The sequence below is a fragment of the Trichosurus vulpecula genome, chromosome 5 (genome assembly GCF_011100635.1).
Source record: "Trichosurus vulpecula isolate mTriVul1 chromosome 5, mTriVul1.pri, whole genome shotgun sequence".
Lineage (NCBI taxonomy): Eukaryota > Metazoa > Chordata > Mammalia > Diprotodontia > Phalangeridae > Trichosurus > Trichosurus vulpecula.
This window is the reverse complement of record NC_050577.1, coordinates 278,101,403-278,120,028: the sequence shown is the minus strand read 5'-3', so window position 1 is coordinate 278,120,028 and position 18,626 is coordinate 278,101,403. Positions and strand designations below refer to the sequence as shown.

The 18,626-nt window shown below is 41.9% G+C and overlaps 1 protein-coding gene across 1 annotated transcript in view; it reads right to left on the bottom strand.

Moving 5' to 3' along the window:
• The window catches only part of VDR (vitamin D receptor), an 86,282-nt gene that overhangs the window by 36,365 nt on the left and 31,291 nt on the right, over positions 1-18,626 (bottom strand). The window contains exons 3-4 of the mRNA XM_036761327.1: positions 14,809-14,893; positions 12,336-12,489 (exon numbers count right to left, since the gene is read on the bottom strand). Coding sequence (XP_036617222.1) covers positions 12,336-12,478 — 143 coding nt within the window. The 5' untranslated portion in view covers positions 12,479-12,489; positions 14,809-14,893. The remainder of the gene's footprint in view (positions 1-12,335; positions 12,490-14,808; positions 14,894-18,626) is intronic.

The following is an 18,626-nucleotide window of genomic DNA, read 5'->3' as shown; positions in this document are numbered from 1 at the left end:
AACCAGACTGTCATAAGGGTCCATCTCTCTCTCTCTTTCTCTCTCTCTCTCTCTCTCTCTCTCTCTCTCTCTCTCTCTCTCACACACACACACATACACACACACCATTAAGAAGCCCTGCCTTAAGCACAGATGCATAATTCTCCTACCAAGAGAACTAAGAGACTGTCATCATAAGATTATTACATATCCACCATAGACAGAGCAGCCTATTAAAAAAAAAAGAGGTCCAAATTAAGGCAAATTAAACCAATAAATCAAACATTATTTGGAAATGGTTTTCCAAGACCAAGAGGCCAACAGGAAACCAAGACACACAGACGATAAGTAGCAAGCTCTCTAGCTTGGATCCCTTGGAAGTACGGGGAAACCTCTGACTTTCCTTGCTAGGCCTATGCTCCTTGTGTAGATGATAAAGAGAGGTATAGTATGAAAGATCATAGAACCTTAGCTCCAGAGCTAGAATGAACCTCAGAGGGCTTCCAGTCCAAGGCCTTCATTTACAGATGAGGAAACTAAAGTCCAGTAAGACAAATAACTTCTCCAAGGTCACACATACGATAAGTGTCAAAGGCAAGGTGGAAATGTATCTTTGTATATTCGTATTGCAGTTATGAAAATCATTCTTGGTTCATACACTTAGGTTCTAAAGGAATCATTAAGTGGACGACAAATAGCCTCTTCCCTTTTTCTCCTCTCAGTTATTTTTGGGGACTTTACTGTTGATACCTTCAGCATTCCCCCATTTTGCTGCCTTGTTTGGACTTCCTTTGCCATGGAGCTTCCAATTTTCGCTAGTGGCTCATCCATAAAAACTGACTTCTTTGCTCCTGCACTCATGGTTGTTTAACAATTATGGAGGAATACTGGCCACCAAGCTGATTTCTGCCACTCCTACTTCGTCTCCTTCAACTCTGACCAAGAGCCAGTATGACCCTGGCTCCTCTCCAGTCTGATTTCTTCCTTCCCAACGTTCCCGTCCCACCCACCCCCTACTCCACAAAACCCATAATTACTAAGGTCAATGGGGACTTCTTTACTGACAAAACCAAGGACATTTCTCTATCCGATTGCTTTTAACATTCGCATACCTTTCAGTACTGGTACTGGTACTTTTAGTACTCTTACTACTGACTCTTTTAAATATTTTAAATTTTATTTTTAATTTATAGAATTAAACAAGCATTTCCATATAGTACAATAAAAGGACTCTTCAATACTCTTTCGATCTTTCCTTCCAGGGCTCATGCATGAGGGGACATACCTTATGCCCACTTCCTATTTATTTCAAGTCTCCATCCTCAACCCTTTACTTTCTTCCTTTATAACTGGCCCTATGCAATGCCACCCAATATCCACAGATTCATCTTTTATCCACTATGCAGAGGACCCAGAAATCTAGTTTTTTCTAGCCTGAACAGAACCCTCAGTTCAGTTCCATATAAATTCACTGACTGCATCAAACAAAGCAAAGCAGAGATAACTCTGTTTATTGTCCTTCTTAGAGCTCGGACTGGGCTGAACTGGTTCATTGGGGTAATGGGTAAGCAATTCCTGTTATGGACAGATACTTGGATTTCCACTGAGCCCATGAAAGAAGGGAACAGGAAAAAAATGGTACACCCAGGGAAAATTGTATGGAGCCAATTGTGGAACTTCTGATTAAAAAATACACACACACACACCAGGTCATGTGATATTATTTATGTATTCATTGGGATATTGGAAACTGAAGTGTCCTAGCATCAAGCTCCAGACCAGACTGATGATCATTATGAATTGACTGGGTCTGCCATGGATATAAGAAACATTTTTGGCTCATTTTCATTTAAGTTACTTAAAAGCTACATCCAACTTACACAGCCATATAGAATTATCATCTACCAGGACCTGGGCAGGATGTTTTCTTACAGGATATACCCTTCTCTCTACTCTCAAAGACCTCACCTTATGCAAGCCCTTATTACAACAGCCTGATGGTTGGTCTCCTTGCCCCAAGTTTCTCTTCACTCCAATCTATCCTCCTTTCAGCTGCCAAAGTGATCTTGCTAATGGGCAAGCCTGACCACGTCGCATACTCATCTCCCTTCAGTCCGACACACCTTCCCTACTCCTCCCCCTCAGAAAACTCCACTGGTTCCATGTTGCCTTGAGGATCAAATATAAAAGGTTCTGTTTGGCATTTAAAGCCCTTCACAACCTGGATCTTCCTATCTTTCCAGACTTCTGACACTTTATTCCTTTCTACATTCTCTGTGATTCGATGGCCCTGCCTTCCTTGCTGTTGTTTGGGGTGAGTGAACTGACCAGTTAAGCTCATTTGAAAGTGGGCTTCAGGGACCCTATAGACAGATGGAGCACAACATTCCATCTCCCAACACTGTTCTTTTTCATTTACTATCCCCCATGCCTGGAATTTTCTCCTGCCTCACCTGTGAACTTTCTTGGTCTCCTTCAGGAGTCAGCTTATACCTTCTGGGAGAGATTATTTTTGGTTGCTGCTCTTGGTAGTGCCCTCCCTCTGAAATCGCCTCCCATTTACACTGTATATGTCTTACGTGCACATAACTTTTTGCATGTTATCTCCCTATAAGAGGAGAGCAGGGAGCACATTTTGACCTTTTTTGTGTCCCCAGCACTTAGCACAGTGCTTGGCATTTAGTAAGTGCTTAATAAATGCTGATTGACAGAATGATCCTATGATCCCAATCTCTATCAACCATAGGTTTCCATGTGTCAGTGCTGCTTCTGTAGGCTCCCAATATTCCCAAGATTCAATCAGCAGTTTCCCTAAGGATTCTGTTTTCCTGAGCTTGATCTTCATATCCCGGAATCAAACTCTATGCCATCAAGGAAAACAAAAATTGTTCTGGGGGAGTAAGCCAGTTTGGAAATGGGCTTCAGGGACCCCATAGATGATAGTTTGGGGAAGTAGATGGGAATGTTTCTTGGTCAGTTCCATGTACTTTGACATAGACTCCTTTTTCAGGACTTCCTTAGTGCCAGCTGCTATATAAAATTTGACATTTGGATCACGCTTTAGAGCTTTTCAGAGCACTTTCAGATACATGATCTTATTTAATCTTCACAACCCTGTTGGGTAAGTAGAACAGGCATCACTGACTCTATTTGCTAAAAGGAAATTGAGGCTCAGAGAGATTAAGTGAGCAGAGATAGTACTAGAACCCTGGTCTTTATAATAGGAGGTAGGCTCTTATGCACAGAATCCTATCCCATCAGAGTTCAAGAGGCAACAACTCCACCACCAAGCCCTGGCAGGAAAGGGCCTAGGTGTCGCCCAGGAAACCTGACCCGTGCTTCAACAGGGCCTATGTTCCAGGAAGTAAAGTCTACCAGGTGGGAGGAATGATAGATGCAGCAATCTGGAGCTGCTAGTGTTGCTGTTCTGGTTCCCCAAGCTGGGGAGCACCCTAATGGGAAAAGAAGGAGATCTGCGCCAGGCCAAACAGACAATTAACTCCCACAGAAACCCTGCTGCCTGGCAATTGCTCAAGGGAATGAAACTCTGGGCTTACTGGTTTCTGAAGCAGAGGCTAGGGTGAGTCAGACTCCCACATTTCTAGAGAACTCAGGAGAATCCCAAGGATGGGAGGAAGTCTCACATGAAGCCCAACATAAGTGCAATTTGAGCCTGACTCAGTCCATTGTCAAGGCCAAAACAATCTCAGCTGAAGCCCTCAGGTTCAGAGTGGTACCAATAGGATATGAGCATCTCAGCTCTGGACTTTACTTTTTCTTAATATCAAAATTCCTGGTGTTGGTTTTGCCTGTCACAAGTTCTGATTATTGTATTAGCTCCTTTTTGACCTCTACTCGAAGCTTTTGTGGGAGAAGGTTGTGGACGGAGGGCAGGAGAAGAGGAAATGACTTTAGACAAATAGGAAGGAAAAGAAAACGATGACTTGGAAGGATTTGGACTAATGAAATATGTCAGAGAAGGAATTTGGGGAGGAGAAATTTAGAGAAATCGAGCAAAATTTCATGGAGAACAATTTTCAGGTCAAAATATTGGACCAGATTCTACTTCCTGGTTGAAAGGGAAAGTAGGATCAAAAATAATTAAGGACATAAAAAGATGAAGAAGGACGATGGAGCAGAAACTGCATAGGACAGCTCAAGAAAGAAAAGGAAAAGGTAGCTGTTGAGACAAGGCAAGGTAAGCAGGAAAAAGTAAGTGTAACAATGGGAGGGTAAAGCAAAATGGTGGGTGGGGCAAACTGATGAAACAGTAGGAGATTGGTGCAAGGCTGAAAGGGAGTGAGCGTGATGATTTGGCTGAGACTAAGGGAAGGAAGTTGAGTGGGATTGTCAAATTATTAAGAGGTGAAAGTTTTAACTAAGTGCTTAGGGTTGAGGTATAAACATCCACAAGTAGTTAAAAAAACACACAATGAAAGTCTCAATCATTAGGGAGAATAGGGAAAATTATACAGTGTGTGATGTTTCTATTTTTCCATAGCCAAGTGGATATTAACTATCTTCAAAGTATAATTTTATCTCCTGGGAAAGAAATGGAAGGGAAGCATTCCTAAAGTATACCGAAGAAGATGGCGGATTAGAGGTAACCCAGCTGAACTCTCTCAACACTCCCCTCCAAATAACTTTAAAATAATGCCTCAAATCAAATTTTGGAGTGGCAGAGTCAACAAAAGGTCAGAGTAAGACATTTCTGACCAAAGAAAACTTAGGAGGTTGGCAGGAGAAGTTTGCAACACCAGGGTGGAAGCTTGTCCAAAGCCCAGGGCAGCAGCTTCAGGAGCTCTTGACCCAGGGACAGTAAGGGGGTCAGACAACTGGTCAGAAAGATATTACAGGGGACCCTTTGCCAGCACTGGTTGGCAACTCTATCGCCCATAGGCAGTCCTGGGTTACAGTTCCAGGTCTGTGAAGAGCACTTGGGGTTGGTCACAAAGGATCAGGGGCCCTGGTTGCAGTTCTAAGGCAAAGAGTCCTAGAGCTTATGGCTGCAGGGAACCAGGGACCCTTACTGGATACAGACCAAAATGCAGATCAGGAGAGCAGCGACTATACCTCTCCCAAGATCACACCACCTTGGAAGCACTAAAAACTTGCAGACCCCCAGAACTAGCTCTGAAAACAATAGCACAAAAAAGCCTGAAGCTTAGCACAGTGCCTCCCCACCCTGAGGTGAGCAGAGTCCAACTTTAACATGAAATTCAAAGTCAAGAAATAGACTGGAAAAATGAGCAAACAACAATAACCAAAAAAAATTTGACCATAAAATCTAGTATGGTGGCAGGAAAGAACAAGATATGAACTCAGAAAAAGATAACAATGTAAAAACAGCTACAAACAAAAGCCTCAAAGAAAAATGCTAGTTGGACCCATGTCTAACAAGAATTCCTAGAAAAGTTAAAGAAAGATAAGATGGTAGAGGAAAAATTGGGGAAAGAAATGAGAGTGATACAAGAAAATTATGAAAAAAAGAGCCAACAGCTTGGTAAAAGAGATGCAAATGAATATTGAAGAAAATAAAACCATAAAAAAACACAATTGGCCTAATGGCAAAAGATACACAAAAATTCACTGAAGAAAATAACTCTTTTCAAAGCTGAACAGGCCAAATTGAAAAGGAGGTACAAAAATTCACTGAAGAAAAGAGCTCCTAAAAAGCAGAATTGGCCAAATAGGAAAAGAAGTACAAAATCTCACTGAAGAACACAATACCTTAAAAATTAGAGCTGGGCAAGTGGAAGCCAATGACTTCATGAAAAATCAAGAAACAATAAAAGAAAGTCAAAAGAATGAAAAAAATAGAAGAAAATATGACATATCTCATTGGAAAAACAACCGACCTGGAAAATAGATCCAAGAATGATAATTTAAGAACTATTGGACTATCTGAAAGCCACGCTCAAAGGAGGAGCCTAGACATCATATTTCAAGAAATTATCAAGGAAAACTGCCCCAGTATCTTAGATCCAGAGGGTAAATAGAAATTGAAAGAATCCACCAATCACCTCCTAAAAGAGATCCCAAAATGAAGTCTCCCAGGAATATGATAACCAAATTCCAGAGCTCCCAGGTCAAAAATAAAATACTTAAAGCCAGGGCTATCCAAAATGTGACCTGCAGGTGGCATGTGGCCCTCAGTGCAATTTATGCGGGCCCTCCTACAAGCATAGAAATTTACATAAATCCTTTAGTAAAGGAAGCCGAGCTACCACAGAGCTCTCACTAAAATGGCAAATCAAAATATATTGTCGATTGTTTCAATAAAAACCTAAAGTTGAACAGCCCTGCTTTAAGCAACCAGAAAGAAACAATTCAAATATTGTGGAGCCACAGTCAAGATCACACAAGATTTAGCAGCTTCCATACTAAAGAACAGAGGGCTTGGAATATGATATTCTGGAAGGCAAAGGAGCTAGGATTACAACCAAGAGTTGTACAACCTACCCAGAAAAACTAAGTATAATCCTTCAGGGGGAAAATGGATATTTAATGAAATAGAGGACTTTCAAGCATTCCTGATGAAAAGACCAGAGCTGAATAGAAAATTTGACATTCAAACACAATACTTGAGAGAAGCATAAGAAGGTAAATGTCAAACAGTAAGCATAAGGATCTCAATAAACTGTTTACATTCCTAAATTAATAAACAAAATATACAGAAATAAGACTTCAAAGGGGGAAAAAAGGGTACTGAGATTGAGAAGGGAAGATTTGACTCTTGTCTTTGACCCTTGTCAGAAGTTGAAGAATAGAAGAGTTTTACATAGAGAAGATAGGAAAGAAAAATGACATCTGTAACAATTAGACCTTAAAAAACACACACAAGATTTGGGGTTCTTTCTGAAGAAGAAGGAACTGAATCCTTTGAAGAGGGAAGGAGAATAAGCATTTATTAAGTACCTACTGTATGCCAGGCACTGCCCTAAGCACTTTACAAAAATTATTTCATTTGATCTTCACAACAACCCTGTGAGGGAGGTGCTGTTACCCATGTTTTACAGTTAAGGAAACTGAGGCAAACTTGCCCAGGGTCACACAGTGTGTAAGGTCAGATTTGAAGCCAGATCTTCCTGACTCCAGACCCAGCACTATATCCACTATATGCCACCCAGCTGAGGAAAATAAAGTTGTGTGCCCTTCAAAGAATCATCCAGTCGAGCCACCAGAGGTATCACATGAGAATCCATACAGTAAGGGTCAGGGAAGGAAGATAAGAGTAGTAATTAATGATTCTCTGCTAAGGGATGGTGAGGTGGCTACTTGTTGACCCTCATGTCAATAACAGAATTTTCAGTTGTCTTCTTGGGGCATTCAAGCCATACATAATAGAGAATTACCAAGACATCAACATGGATGGCAATTACCCATTTTTGTTGATTCACTTGTGTATAAAGAATACTCATAAGTAACCTAAAAAGTATTGTCAATGATTATGAAGTCTTGGGCAAGAACCTGAAGACTTCTGTTTTCCTCATTGTTATTCACTGAAGAAAGCAAGGGATGCAGAAAAGGTAAATTAATTTGGGAAGAGGACAGCTAGCTAAGAAGATAGTATCTAAGAATTGTATTTAGACTTCTGGTCCATGGCTTAAAATATAAGTATGATAGCTCTCAGGTTAAAAATGGGGTATATACCTAAACAAAGTATGGTAAGAATGAATTTGCTATACAGTCAATAAAAATCCTTAAACTAAAAATTATAGGGGATTGTCTATGTATATTTCCCAAGTTAGGTATCATAGAAAGTAGCTTCAAAGAAAAGAAGAATACATCCAGAAGTTCACAGGAGACAAAATCTCAGAAAGGAGCCAGTGGTAAAACCCATGGCCTCAAATGGGTCTATACACAAATGCCCAAAGTTTAAGACAACAAACATAAGGAAACAGAAATCCTGACATAAGGAGGCAAATTTGGTTTTACAGGCATCACTGAGATTCAGTGAGATGAGATTCATGATTGGACTATGCTAGATTAAAGGGGATGGGGAGAATGAATGGATGAGGGTGGCAATGTATTTTAATATGGTATACTCAAGTGAGGCCATCCAAGAACCAGAGTAATGAAGGAGAGTACTTGGGTAGAAGTTAAAGAAAGAGGGAACAGAGGTGATTTATAGATCACCTGAAAAGAGAGAAAATAGATGAGGAGCTTAGTTAAACACCACAAATCTAGCTCAGAGGCAGAAAAGGCAAGTTAAATTATCCTGATATTTGCAAGGGCTCCCTCTTTCTCTGCCAAAAGAAGAGGTGCTTAAACTTCTTGATTTGCCAGAATGATAATTTCATCCTTCAGAAGGTAGAGGGTAATTCTATTCTGCATATGGTTATTACTAAAAGGGAGAAACTCCCTTTGTTGGGGTGGAAATAATGGGAACCCTGGGAGAAGTGACTATTCCCTTCAAGGGTTTTGGTAGAAAAGAGGAAATCCAGGCACAGTGTGACATGTAATCTAGATTTGAGGAAAGCAGATTTCAAAGGGTTCAGAGGAAAGATAGTTAGGATGCTATGGACTAAAATGCTTCAGGGGAAGTCAGCCCAGGAGGGATGGGAGATGCTTAAAAATAAAATTCTGAAGACAGAGAGGAACAATTCCAACAAGGAAGAGTAAAGGGGGTTTATCTAAAGGGATTGGATATGGATGTGTAGGAAACTCAATAATCTACCTAGGTTTTAAAAAGAAATATACCAAAAGATGGAAACAAGACCAGTTAACAGATGATAATGATGGTCCTAAAAAATAATGTCAGGGTACTAAAGCCCGGAATGAGCTGAGGCTGGCAAGGGAAGTTAAGGACAAAAGCAAAAATTAAAATAAAAAATATGCAGGTTGATCAGTTGATAGATACACACACAGCTATTTTGGGAGAAAAAGGAAGGAGAGGGAGAAAAAAGAATATTGAAGAAGGGACAGGACCTTTGCTTGGGGGGAGTGGGGGAAGTAGGGCAATGATAAGTGACAACTGAGAAAAAGCAGAGCTGCTTGTTTTCTCTTCCAAGGTTAATGATCTTTGTACTGGAAATGATAGAACAAAAAAAATGACCAACAAGGAGTCTATAGGAAGATATGCAAGTAAAGAGCAGTTAATTGGCTTCAATGAATTTAGTCACTCAGCCTAAATGAACTATATACTCAGATAATAATAGAAGGAAAGTTAACATCTACACGATGCTCTGAAGTTTTCAAAGGGCTTCACATACATTCTTTCATTTTATTTTCATAACCTTATCCCCCATTTTATATTGAGGAAACTGAGGCTGAGAGTTAAGCAACTTGCTTGGTAATACAGCCAGTAAGTGTCCGAGGCAGGATTTGAACTCTGGTCTTCCTGATTCCAAGTCTAGCGTTCTACCTCCTGTGCCACCTAACTGCTCCTGAAAGATGCACACACATACACATGCAAAAGAAAACAAAAACAAACCGAACAAACGACAACAACAACAAAACCCTGGCAGATACGACTTGCTGAGCTTGAAAGATAGGAGCTTGCTGAGTCAGCGATATCTGAAAGATCATGGAAAGTGAAAAGAGGTGCCACAAGATTGGCGAAGGGTAAGCGGTGTCCTGGAGGAAGAGAACAGAGCCTGCAAACAGAACAGAGGCAGTCAGCTTGACTTCAGTTTCTGGTTGGCAAATACGTAGAAAGGAAACTGGTGACTAAGAAGAACAAGCATGGCCCCGTCAAGGATACGTCATGCCAGACTAATCTCACTTCCTTTTCTGGGGCACAATTACCAAACTAGTAGGTGGGGGCAATGCTGTGGCTATGGTTTACTTAGACTTTAGCAGTGCTCTTGGTAAAGTATCCCATACTTTGTGGAGAAGATGGAGAGAAGTAGATGGGGATGACAATGCAATTAAATAAATTTGGGAATGATAGGATTGTTAAATCCAAGGAGTAGTCATTATTGGTTCCATGTGAATGTGGCAAGAGGTTTCCAGAGAAGTACTTTAAAGAATTGTGCCCTATGGTGTTTAGCTTTTTTTTAAAAAAAAAAATAAATTCCTTGGATAAAAGCATCATTGGCATAGTCTTCAATTGTAAAAATGACAAAAATCTAGGATGCATAGCTAGCTCACGGGATGCAAAAAAGCCAGGACGCAAAAAGATCTTGAGACTAGAGCACCGGGTGAAAGCTAACAAGATAAAGTTCACTAGATATAAATGCCAAATCTTGCACTTCTGAACAAAAAAATATTAGTTTCACAAGTACAATACTGGGGTTTGTGATTGCTGTTACTGTTGAGTTGTCTCAGTCATGTCTAACTCTCCGTGACCCTATTTGAGGTTTTCTTATGGAGCGGTTTGCCATTTCCTTCTCCAGCTCATTTTACAAAAGAGAAATTGAGGCAAACAGGGTTAAATGACTTGCCCAGGGACACACACAAGTAGTAAGTGTCTTGAGGTTGGATTTTAACTCAGGTCCTCCTGACTCCAGGGCTGGTGCTCTATTCAGTGCCACCTAGCTGATAGCAGTTATTCTGAAAAAGACCTAGAGATTTTAATGGGCTGCAAGTACATTATGAGTCAGCAGCGGGATGTGACAGCCAAAAAAGCTGATTTGATCTCGAGCTGTATTAAGTGAAATATAGCTTCCAGGAATACAGAAGTGATAGTCCTACCGTCCTCTGCCCTTGTAAGACTTGTCTAGAATAGTGTACTCATTTCTGGGCACCCCAACTGAAAAAGGACACTCATAAGCTAGAAAAGGTACAGTCAAGGACAGCCCGGATAATGCCAGACCAGAAGTCTATGTCATTGGGGAACCAGTTAAAGGAACTCTGTATGTTTAGTCTGAAGCATAGAAGCCTCAAACTGGGGCATAGCTTCAAGTGTCTGAAGAGCTGTCATGTGGAGGAGGGATTCAGCATTTCTATTTGTTCCCAGAGAATAGAAACAGTAGCAGCGGGTGAAAGATGCAAAGAGGTAAATGCTAGATATCATGAAAAACTTCCTAACAAGATGGTTCTTCCCAAAGTGGAGTGGAGCTGCCCCGGGCAGTGGTGGGCTGCCTTTCCTTGGAGGTCTTCAAACAGAGGTTGAACGAACATCCATTGGGTATGTTAAGGTGGGGATTCCTTTCATGGATGGGTTGAACTACATGGTCCCAAAGATGTCTCAAATTATGCATTTCTATGATCCTTCCCTCTTTTCTCTCAACAAATCTGCTCCAAATTATATTGCTTTCTAATTTCCTATTCTGCCACCACCCACTTCAATAATTTCTCTCTCTTCTCAACTACTGCCTCTCAACTCCCCTTTCCCTGGCTCTATCTGGGTCTATCTTACTGTTCTTCCTTACCTCCTTTTCCGCGAAGCCTGAGTCTATGGGGAGAGCTGTTAAAGGTGTTGACACTGATCAAAAGCTTCTACAGACAGAAAATTTTAGAATTTTAGAGTTGGAAGGAATCCACAGACTCGTGTCCATCTGGCCTTGTGAGTCCAATGCCCTCATTTGATTGTCTGCCTCTCTAATTATCTGAACATTCCTGAAGCATGGAGATAAGCAGAACCTAGAGAAGATGGGTAAGGAGGGATATGAACACAGAAGGGGCACTGGGACTCCTGACAACAACAACCCACATATACAAAATGCTTTAAGTTTTACAATGTACCTTCTTCACAGCAACCCTATGGATGAGGTATGACAAGTATCATCATCCCCAGTACCTAGCAAAGTGCCTGACATACAGCAAGTGATTAATAATTGCTTGTTGATATTGTAGCATTGCTTTATTTTCCAGTTATGGTGTTTTAGCTTTTGAGTATCACGGCTTGGAAGGATAGGATTTGGAGCTGGAAGGAATCGCAGAGGTCATCTGGTCCAGCCCTCATATTTTACAGACGAGGAAACATTTTCAGAAAAGCTACGTGACTTGCCCATATACTCACACCCCGTAAGTGGCAGGACTCTTCAGTGGCAAGGGGCATTGTTCCCTATAAAAGAGTTGTTGTGTGGTTCCAGGTCGGTTTATGTGGATACGTGAACTTGAGCACTAAGTTCCCAGGCTGTCATGAGATTCCTGCTCCCCTTGGCTTGCAAGGCTATGATTATCAGGAGAGGATAGAGTCAACTTCACACAGTCTGGGCCAATTGTGTTAGTGGATATGTATAAAGATAGATATCTAGGTGGAAGACCTAGAGAAGGAACCTCTGGAACTGTCATGGATGGTAGCCATTGAGCCCGGAGAACAAGAAGCCAGGGGAATTTGGTGATGGAGACTCTATCGCCCTACCAATCCCCCAGCCCAATTCCACAGTAGCCAAGGGGAGAGGATTACCATCAAGAACAGCTCATCCCCACTCTCCTCTAAAGCACAGTTCATCTGAGAAACGTACCTGAAGAAGCCCTTGCAGCCTTCACAAGTCATGGCATTGAAGTGGAAACCAGTAGCTCGATCCCCACAAACCCCACAGATACGAGGTACATTTCGGTCAAAATCACCGCAGCTGGGATCAGGAAAGGAAGTACTAGCTGCCATTCCCACTGTTCCTGCAAAGGTAATACACAGTTCAGGGTCCACTCTAGAGTCAAAGACAAAACTAATCATGGTCTTCCATTCTCTCCCTTAAACCTACCGGACATCATGGAGAAGGTGGGGTAGCACCTGAGGGTAGATATGCCTTCTCTCCCCTATCCCTTGATTGTCTCTATCCTATCTTGTCCCTTATTCCAAACCTGGGGCCCTGTGAATAGGCTCTTAGTGCCTAGGTTGCTAAAATATTGCTCTTGCTAGGGTCTTTTCACTTTCTAACATAACTGTGTAGAGGCATTCAAGCCAATGGTGAGTCTATAGGAAAGGGGAGGGTCCTCACATTAGTCAAGAGTGACCCATCTTGTCTAGGAGGATAAATCTGTAGTATTCGCAGTCACATATTCAGTGGACAAAGCCTCGTTACTTTGTTGACTTGGGTAGGGAGGAAGGAGGCCAGACCCATTGTTTCCTTCCAGATCTAGCTATGATTAATCAAAATTGGCTCTCAAATTAACTGTTTATGTGTAGGACAGATTGGGAAAATAGGGTATGACCTTAAGATACCACTTCAAGGGAAGAGGGTACACTGGCATGTAAGGGAGCCAGAGAAAGTTGGTCATCTGATAGTTTTCCAAATGTTTAATGATTCTTGGTTGTTTCCATTTTTTAATATGACTGATGATGCTAATTATTTCCATAATGTTGAACCATCTTTGCATCCCTGGTATAAAGCCAACTTGATTAGAGAAAATAACTTTTTGGGCTATGTTGGTCTAATCTTTTAATGAGAATTTTATCTTTTAAATTTTAATTGCTATTTACTAATGAGATTGGTCTCTGCTGCCCTTTATTTGTTTTATCTTTCCCTGGTTTAGGTATTAGGATTATATTTATCTTACAAAAGGGATTTTGTAGAGTGTTTTTTTTTTTTTTGTTTTTGAGTTGCTGAGAGTAATTTGTGTAGTCAGGGCATTGATTGTTCTTTTAAAGTTTGATAGAATCCTCTTGTAAATCCATCTGGGTTTAGAGTTTTTATAACCACATATCCCCACCCACCCCAACCCCTCGGGCATTTCCTTTTTAGCTAGAACAATTTCCTTTTCTGAAAATGAGTTATTTAAGATTTCTATTTGACACTGAGTTTGTTAGGGTTTTTTTTTCATATTTTGTGTTGATAATTCTCTATTTCTTTTGAATTCCCATTTTTTGCTGGCATATAACCGTATAGGCTCTAATAATTCTTTTTATTTCTTCTCTATTAGTTGTGATTTCTTCCTTATAAGGTTATAGATGTAATGCTGTAAGGGACATTCTCCTAGAGAGTAAGGGATTTGCTCAGAGACACAAAGTGAGTAAAGTATCCAAGTTGGAATTTGAACTTTTGTTCCTGACTTCAACCCCAGCATTCTATCCTATTAAATTCTATTTTATAAAATCACTATTTTAAATTTCTTTGCTCGTTAAATTTTGATGCCCTGGGACAAAACTCTAAACAGACAATCCTACTTACAACTGTATTCTAGCCTCTTGGAGGGTTTCATGACAGGTGGGGTAGAATTAGATGGGTTTGAGACAGGGAAGAAGCGTCAGTTATTTTCTCTGCTTGATTGATCCTACTGGACCAAAGGACATCCCTGGCCCAGCCTCACCCCTAGCCTAAGTCAATACTCCCCACTGACTAGCTCAACTTCTGTTTTTCCTTAAAACATAGTCAAGAAGATGCCTTAGGAGTTTCTTTCCTACTAAGCACTTGGGGAGGAATTACCAGCTTGATTAGAGCAGACACAAAAAGCTATATTCAGGCCCATTCCTGGTGGCAGATTATAGAATCTCTAGTCCTTGCTGGCGTTGGATGGGTCCACATGTTGGCCTTGGGGGTGGGATGTGGGGAAAATAGGAAAGTGGGGGGAAGAAGAATTAAGATACAATAGGTTTAGGAATCCCTGCTCCAGGAAAAGAGCATCTTTTCCCTCTCCACAAGTCATTCCCTCTTCATTCAGCTATAACTGGCAACTTGCTTCATGATTATTTTTTTAATTGAATGAATGACTCTGGCGATGACAGTCTCTTAGACGAGACTCTAGTCCTTGATAAAAGGATCTGCTCTGTGAAGTTTGGATTTAGTTAAAGGGCCGCCCTTGAGGACCTAGAAAGCTACATACGGCCTTGAGGCCACAGATTCCCCACCCCTGGACTAGAGAAAGGAGCTAAAACCAAAGATGTGAGTAAGAAGCCACGCAAAACTGCACGAATCATAACTTCTCAGTTTCAATTTTCTCCCATGCAAATCCAGCTGTCCTCTTAGGACCAATGAGAGGAAGGAAAGAAGCACAAACCTGGAAGAGCAGGGTAGCAGAAGTAGACGTAGGAGGGACGACAGGAAGAAGAACTCTCTTCAGAACGTCTCGGGCAGAAAAGATTCTGAAATAAAGAAGGGAAAAGCCATCATTTGGAGTTGTAACCCTAATCCAACCTCAGCCCACAACCCCGGTTCTTTAAGGGTCCCTACTGCGTAGTTGAGGAGCTCTCCAAAGGAGTAATAAAATAATATTAATGACTCACATTCACATAAAGCTCCTAAAGTTTCCAAAATGCCACACACAAATTATGCCTTTTGCTCCTCACAAAAACCCTGGAAGGTCAGTTCTACAGGAATTACTACCCCATTTTACAGGAAAGGAAACTGAGGCTTACATAGGCTAGTACGCATCAGAGGTAGGCTTTGGACCTAGGTCTGTCCTGACTCTAACTATATCATGCTTTTCAATGTGCCAAGATGCCTTTCATGTAAGATGTTCTAGAGCAGCCAATCATTAAACATTTTGAGCACTTAAATTTTACTAAGTTATAAGGATACAAAGAAAAGGGGAAACCATCCCTGGCCTCAAGGGGCTTACATTCCAAAGGGAGAAACAAGTTGCAGATAGTCAAAAAGGTACAAAGTATATGGAACATAACCTCAGAAGGAAGCCTCTAACAGCTTGGGGAACTGGGAAAGGCTTGCAGATCAGGGGACCATAGTTTTTCAAAAGCATTCTGTTCTTCCATTTTGCCAACTTTTAGGGAAGTGGAGTCAGATAGCTGTAGGCAGTGTCTCTCCTAGGTCCAAGGATGGTGGTGGTGACCGCAGAGTGGCATGATAGCAGCAGCTAGTACATGTACAACTTCAAACTAGCCCCAGTGTCATCTTGTTGCCCCCCAACCCATCATACAGTAGGGACTAAGGGCAGGAATAGCTTTTCTGTAGAACTGGTCCCGGCGACCCTCCAACCAAGGCTGAATACCTAGGGATACTAGTCTAGCATCTCTGAGGTACTATTTACATCACCACATAGACTCAGAGTGCTCACCATGTACATGACGCATGCTTTCTGTCCAGACATTCTGGGGGCTTTGCAGCCTTAAGCACAGTACCCGACATTCAAGAGTTTCATCTTCCCTCCAGTCAGCAATACCTACTTATATCTTCCAGAGCTAAGGTCCAGAGTGACTAGAGAAAAGTAGGAGATGCCTAGCTTCCTTACCACCCCGATACTAAACTATTTCCTTCCTCATTTTCTGTTGCCCACTCAGGGGTCTTTACAAGCAAACCATCTTTTGCAACTGGTCACCCCTGTCTCATATAGAAAACCAGAGTCATGTATACATAAACCGAAACAGAATGGCAAACACTGTCTCTCTGGTCTCCTGTTGAATAGATAAGTACATTCCAGAGTTGTGACTGAACCACAAGTGGATCAGCCAGTACATTCAACTGACCAGAGACTGGGGTCAGCCTAGCCAAGGCAGCCAAAGCTGCGAGCAAAGGTTCCTTTCTCTCATTCCCACCCCCGTATACATTTACACATCCTTCCCCTAGCCCTTTCCCCTAGAACACCCAGTACCACAGGCCCCTGGAACTTCACATCCTCTACAGAGACCACAGGACCCAGCCTTTGGATTGTTCCCTGGGTACTACAGCCTCTCTCTCTGCTCTCTGCCTTCCAAGCTGGACACGAGAGAGCAGCTGGATAAAGGCAGCTGCACAAAGGAAATCAGCCAAGGGTGCTTAGGATAAGGACTGGGAGGTGGGGACATTGAAGGAGCCAGGCCTCCTGCTCTCCAGCTGCTGCTAAAGGTTCCTGGGCTGATTTCTCTTCAGCATCATCAGACTGTTGTTATAGGGACTAGGAGTGGATAGAGCTGGAGTTGCCACAGCTTAATGCATCAAGTTATTCCCCCCACACACACATAGGACTAATTCTAACACTTTTAATTCCTTCTCAGATATGCTTCATCCCTCCAATTCTAGTAAAGAGAAGAAAGGTTCACTTGGTGGCACTGAAGGGTTGGTGTTTTCTTTTTAACTCTTCCCTCTCTTATCCACACACAGTATGGACATAAACACTGACACAGGATTGCAAACCTGCCTCCCTACACCCTTTGATCACTGTTACAAGTACTACAATATACCAGAGAAATATATAGATGGGGACATATATCTAGGCTAAAGTGCTGACCAAAGCCATTAAGGTGAATCTCTTTATGTCTCTATGACCTTTGTATATGCACCTGATTGGAGAAGAGGAAGGTAGCACAGGATCCTACAGTGTGTGGCCCCTCCCTACTCCAGACTTCTGGGGTAGGGAGAAGACAGAAGGGTCTTAGTATTAGAACTGTAAGTTCCTGTGAATAACAGTCTATGTTGCACACTGTCCCAAGTAAGACTGGCCACCTTCAAATGACCCTTAGTACAACAGGGAGCTCGGATAGTCTCCTTTTGTTACTGCTACCCCTCAAATAGAGATCCATGGGACCTACTATTGAAGCATGGTGACCAGTGAAATCTGAGTCCCACTGTCTCGCTCCTGAACTCTGGCCATCCCCTCAGGAAGCTCCATTGGAGGTGTATCTCCTCACCGACTAGTTGCCTACTCACAAATTCTCCAAATTCCCTTATCCTGACATTGCCCAAACTCATTATTCAAGAAGATTAGATATTTCTTTAGAAGCTCATTTGTTCCACACCTCCACCCTAGTAGAGGGCCAGGACTCTCCAAGGAGGGTGCTCCAAGATGAGGCAGGCAAAGAGGGGAATTCTGAGTTCTCACATCTACCCAAGATTACAAGAGTCAACCCTGGGGATGCGAGGGAAACATTGTCCATGTAAAAACTTAAAAGACAGCAATAAAAATCCTTTTTTTTTTTAAGTTAAAGCTGAACAATAAGAGGGCTTCTTGTTGTTATTGGTCAGTAATGTCTGACTCTTTGTGACCCCCATATGGGGTCTTCTTGGCAAAGATACTGGAATGGTTTGCCATTTCCTTCCCCAGCTCATTTTACAAATGAGGAAACTGAGGCAAATAGGATTAAGTGACTTGCCCAAGGTCACACAGCTAATAAGTGTCTGAGGCTAGATTTGAACTCAAGTCTTCCTGACTCCAAGCCTGGCACTCTAACTACTAAGCCACCTAGCTACTATGTAAGTGGATACCTGCCCCCAAACTCCCTTCTTATTCCTTAGGCAAAGATGTACAACTACTATCTTCAACACTGGTCCTCTCCTGATACTCTTTCACTGGGTCAAACGGACGGCAGAATAATCCCCAAGGTCCACTCTTATTCCAAGAGCAGAAGCACATGCGTTCCTAATAACAGGAAGAATAGGACCTGACAAAAACCCTGGGGGACCTCCTCATACTACTTTCACTAATTCCTAAGAAAAAGATTCCCCTCAGGTATCTCCTCCTGAATTGTTCCATGTGAACTATGGGTTATTCATAGGATCAAAGAACTGGAAGAGACTTTGGAGATTATCAGCACCCTCCTTTCACAGATGAAGAAACTGAGACCCAAAGTGAAGTGACTCACCCAAAGTCACACAAGCAGTAAGTACGAGTGCCAGGATTCCAACCTAGGTCTTCCTATTCCAAAGCTCCTTCTCTCTCCACTATGCCACACTGCCTCAGGAATAGAAATCTAGCATGGTAGGTACATCATAAAAAGTCTGCATGTGGCTGTTGCTCACAGACTTGAATCTGGAAGCGCCATCAGATGTCAGCTGATTCAAGGTCTCTGCACCACTGTGTAGCTGACAAAATGGAGGGAGAGAAGTTGGGAAAGCTCTCCAAGATAAAGCGAAACACATATTGTATGTGTTGATGATGGGGGTTGT